We start from the raw sequence: 3420 nt of genomic DNA on the forward strand, positions 1-3420 counted from the left end.
GCGGTAGCGAGGGGAAAGAGCAAATATGAAGAAGAGGGGAGTGAAGGAGAGAATGAATGAAATAGATTATCTAGTGTATGACAGCAGAGTTTCTCACTCGGGTTCTCATGTTTTCTAGGTTTCTGCGGAATTTGAGTTTCTGTCAGGGTTAGTCATCAATATCTTAAGTGATTAAAGTAATAGTGGTAGTAGTAGTAGTCGTTCTTGTAGTAACAATAACAATGATGACGATGACGACGACAACGACACCAATGATAATAATGATGATGATGATGATGATGATGATGATGATGATGATGATGATGATGATGATGATGATGATGATGATGATGATGATGATGATGATGATGATGATGATGATGATGATGATGATGATGATGATGATGATAATAATAATAATAATAACAATAATAGCAATAATAATATTAGTATTGATATTGATAACAGTAATGAATATTTGTAATTTTTCCTTTATCTTATATTCGTCTTTTTTGCATATTCACTAATCTTAATGTAGAGCTTAGGTTTTGCTGGTAACGTAATCGAAAGCGTGCTGGTCTCACACCCTCTTAGTTGTGAGTTCGAATCCTGCACTTTTCTTCGATTCCCAGCGCTGTTACGTGTTCCAACATATCCCCAAAGCACATTGGGCAAAGGTGACGGCTTTGGCCGTTGCTATTCAGCGCCTCTTGACGTAGGTTCCTTACCAACTATGGTTTGCTTGGGCCAATTATCAGAAAATTGTATTATCTATATCCTGTAAAGTTCAAGTTAAAAAAAGATATTTTTATGTCGGAGTTCCTTGAGACATGAAAATTATTAAATGACTTCTGCAATGAGAAAATAAAATAAAAAGTTGGTCTATATAATGCATTCCATGATCACATTTGGACCTCACAAAAGGGTATTAGGGGAGCACATTTCACATGATGTCAATAACGTATCCTTATTTGATCTATTATGATTGGTAAATGTAATCTAAACATGGTCTTCACTTGTATAAATAGTAACATTCACATGTTATTGTAATGTAACTTATTTGAAAATGGGCGGAAGGACTTCATTGGTATAATGTATATCCTGGATTCTCTAAAGACGTCTCACCGTAAATAATTTTTGTGCAAAGTTCTTTAGTTTTCACCGTTTGGCGAAGAGATGGAATTGAAAAAATCAACAGCTGAAGGATCTAGAGCAGCTGGTGGCCCAGGGCCACGAGGAACCTCGAAGGACTTTGACACGGGCTTCGAAACGAAAGCTCGAGCCATCGTGAGTGGATGCAGCGACCAGGAGCGACAAGTGCTCCTCATCCATTATAACGAAGAGATAGAAGTCTTCTTGGAAGCTGCACAAATGGAAGACACTCTTCAGGGATCCAATGAACACATCTTGCGTGTCTTGAAAATCGTAAGGATTGTTACTGAAGAAATCGATAGACACAAGATGGAAAAACGAAAAATTGAAGAAGATATTTCAACGAAAAATAAGAAACTTAAGATTTCAGATCACAGAAACATGGAAGTACTGAAGTTGCTGGGCAGAGGTTCGTTTGGGTCTGTTTATCTTGTCAAAGATACCACAACTGAAGTACAGTGTGCAAGAAAGTCAATTAGAATGAGTGGTCAAATAAGTCAGGTCAAGGAAATTAGTATCCACAGACGACTAGACCACATAAACATTGTATCTTTCTTTGGTGAGCAAAGGGACACAAAATTTGTTTACATCTATCTTGAATATGTAAGTGGAGGAACACTAGAAGACAGAATTGAACCAAGAGGAATAGAGGAGAACAAAGTTCAATTCTACTTCAATCAATTGATTACAGGGGTCAAATACCTTCACTCCCAGAAAGTGGCTCACAGAGACCTTAAACCTGAGAACCTTCTCTTGTCCACAAACGAAGACCTCAAAATCGGAGACCTCGGTCTGGCTGTTGAGTTCCAGAAGGACAGGCACTTGTGGGAAGTGTGTGGAACATCAGGGTACATTGCACCCGAAGTATTTACTGGAAGATACAGAGGAGAGCCCGCTGACGTTTGGTCTTGCGGAATCATCCTCTTCCGATTTCTTACTGGTCAGAAGCCTTGGGAGGACGCTCAGACCGAAGACTTCAACTTTGCGATCTGGTCCTCTTCACCTTCAAAAATGCGTCTCCGAAGTCCTTGGAGATCCCTGTCCAAGAATGCTTTTGGTCTCGTTAAAGAGATGCTTGCTCGAAAACGAAAATACAGAGCAACACTTTCAGACATTGAGCAAAACGATTGGTTCCAAGGCTGAACGAAAAGGATACACATAAAACTCGTCTAAACTAAATCATGAGTAAAATTCTAAAAGAAATATCAACAAATAATTCTGAAACACTGGTCAGCGTGACCATCATCTGTTAAAGGTGTATTCATTAACACCATAATTATTCCGAGGTTTCCCTCAGCTGAATAAAATTTCTTGACGCCAACCTAGATATAGTCGACATCACGTTTGATCATCTCAGGACGTGTACATTTATTCTGGCTGACGCCACACGATTATATTCAGGAAGGGGGAAACCCTTGTCCAGCAAAAGGGTTAACCTTAACTTGATTCATTGTTATACTCTCACTCATTATGTATGAATATGTATGTGCGTATGTATGTACTGTATATATACGTACACACGCATTTATATATATACTGTATATGTATATATATATATATATATATATATATATATGTATACATATATATGAATATATATATATATATATATATGTATATATATAATATATGAAAAATGTAGTAACACGTTTGTAAATCACAACTAACACCACAGTCGGACGAAAGAAAGAGCTGAGTAAGCGAAACTGTATATTTCGATTGCTAACTGCAATCCTCTTCAGATTGCTGACTCCAATCCTCTTCAGTACTACAGAAGACGATTGCAGTTAACAATCAATATTATATAGTTATGCTTACTCAACTCTTTCGTCTGACTGTGGTGTTAGGTGTGATATATAATATATATACACACATGTATACATACGCATGTGTATAAAGACACACTGAATCAGTACAGAGGAGAATGACCAAATTGATACTCGTACATGGGCTCAGATAATTAATTTACGAAGAGAGGTTTATGCACCTTAATTTACACTGGAAAGACGCAGAGTGCGGGGTGATCTAATAGAGGTGTTCAAGTGGATCAAAGGCTTTAACAAGGGTGACGCAAGGAAGGTCAATAGTCAATAAAATGATAAATTATTACCCCCATAGACACTACCTGGAAGAAGAAAAAAAAAAAAAAAAAAAAAAAAAAAAAAAAAAAAAAAAAAAAAAACAGCGAATAGATACACGACCGGGAGAAGTTTGGGACTCAACCTTCCAGCCTCTTCTTCCCCCCTCTTCCTCCTCCTCCTCCTCCTCCCCCTCCTCAACCACGTTCTC

At 37.7% G+C, this 3420-nt stretch overlaps 1 protein-coding gene across 1 annotated transcript; it reads left to right on the plus strand.

Annotated features, from left to right (window-relative positions):
• Positions 1 to 1155: 1155 nt before the first annotated feature.
• LOC143022472 (serine/threonine-protein kinase Chk1-like) lies at positions 1156 to 2274 on the plus strand. Its single transcript, XM_076180694.1, has one exon. The coding sequence runs from the start codon at positions 1156 to 1158 to the stop codon at positions 2272 to 2274; it is 1119 nt and encodes a 372-aa protein (XP_076036809.1).
• Positions 2275 to 3420: the final 1146 nt, after the last annotated feature.

Source organism: Oratosquilla oratoria, unplaced genomic scaffold (assembly GCF_046742065.1).
Source record: "Oratosquilla oratoria isolate Oo_2021 unplaced genomic scaffold, ASM4674206v1 SCAFFOLD101, whole genome shotgun sequence".
NCBI classification, from domain to species: domain Eukaryota; kingdom Metazoa; phylum Arthropoda; class Malacostraca; order Stomatopoda; family Squillidae; genus Oratosquilla; species Oratosquilla oratoria.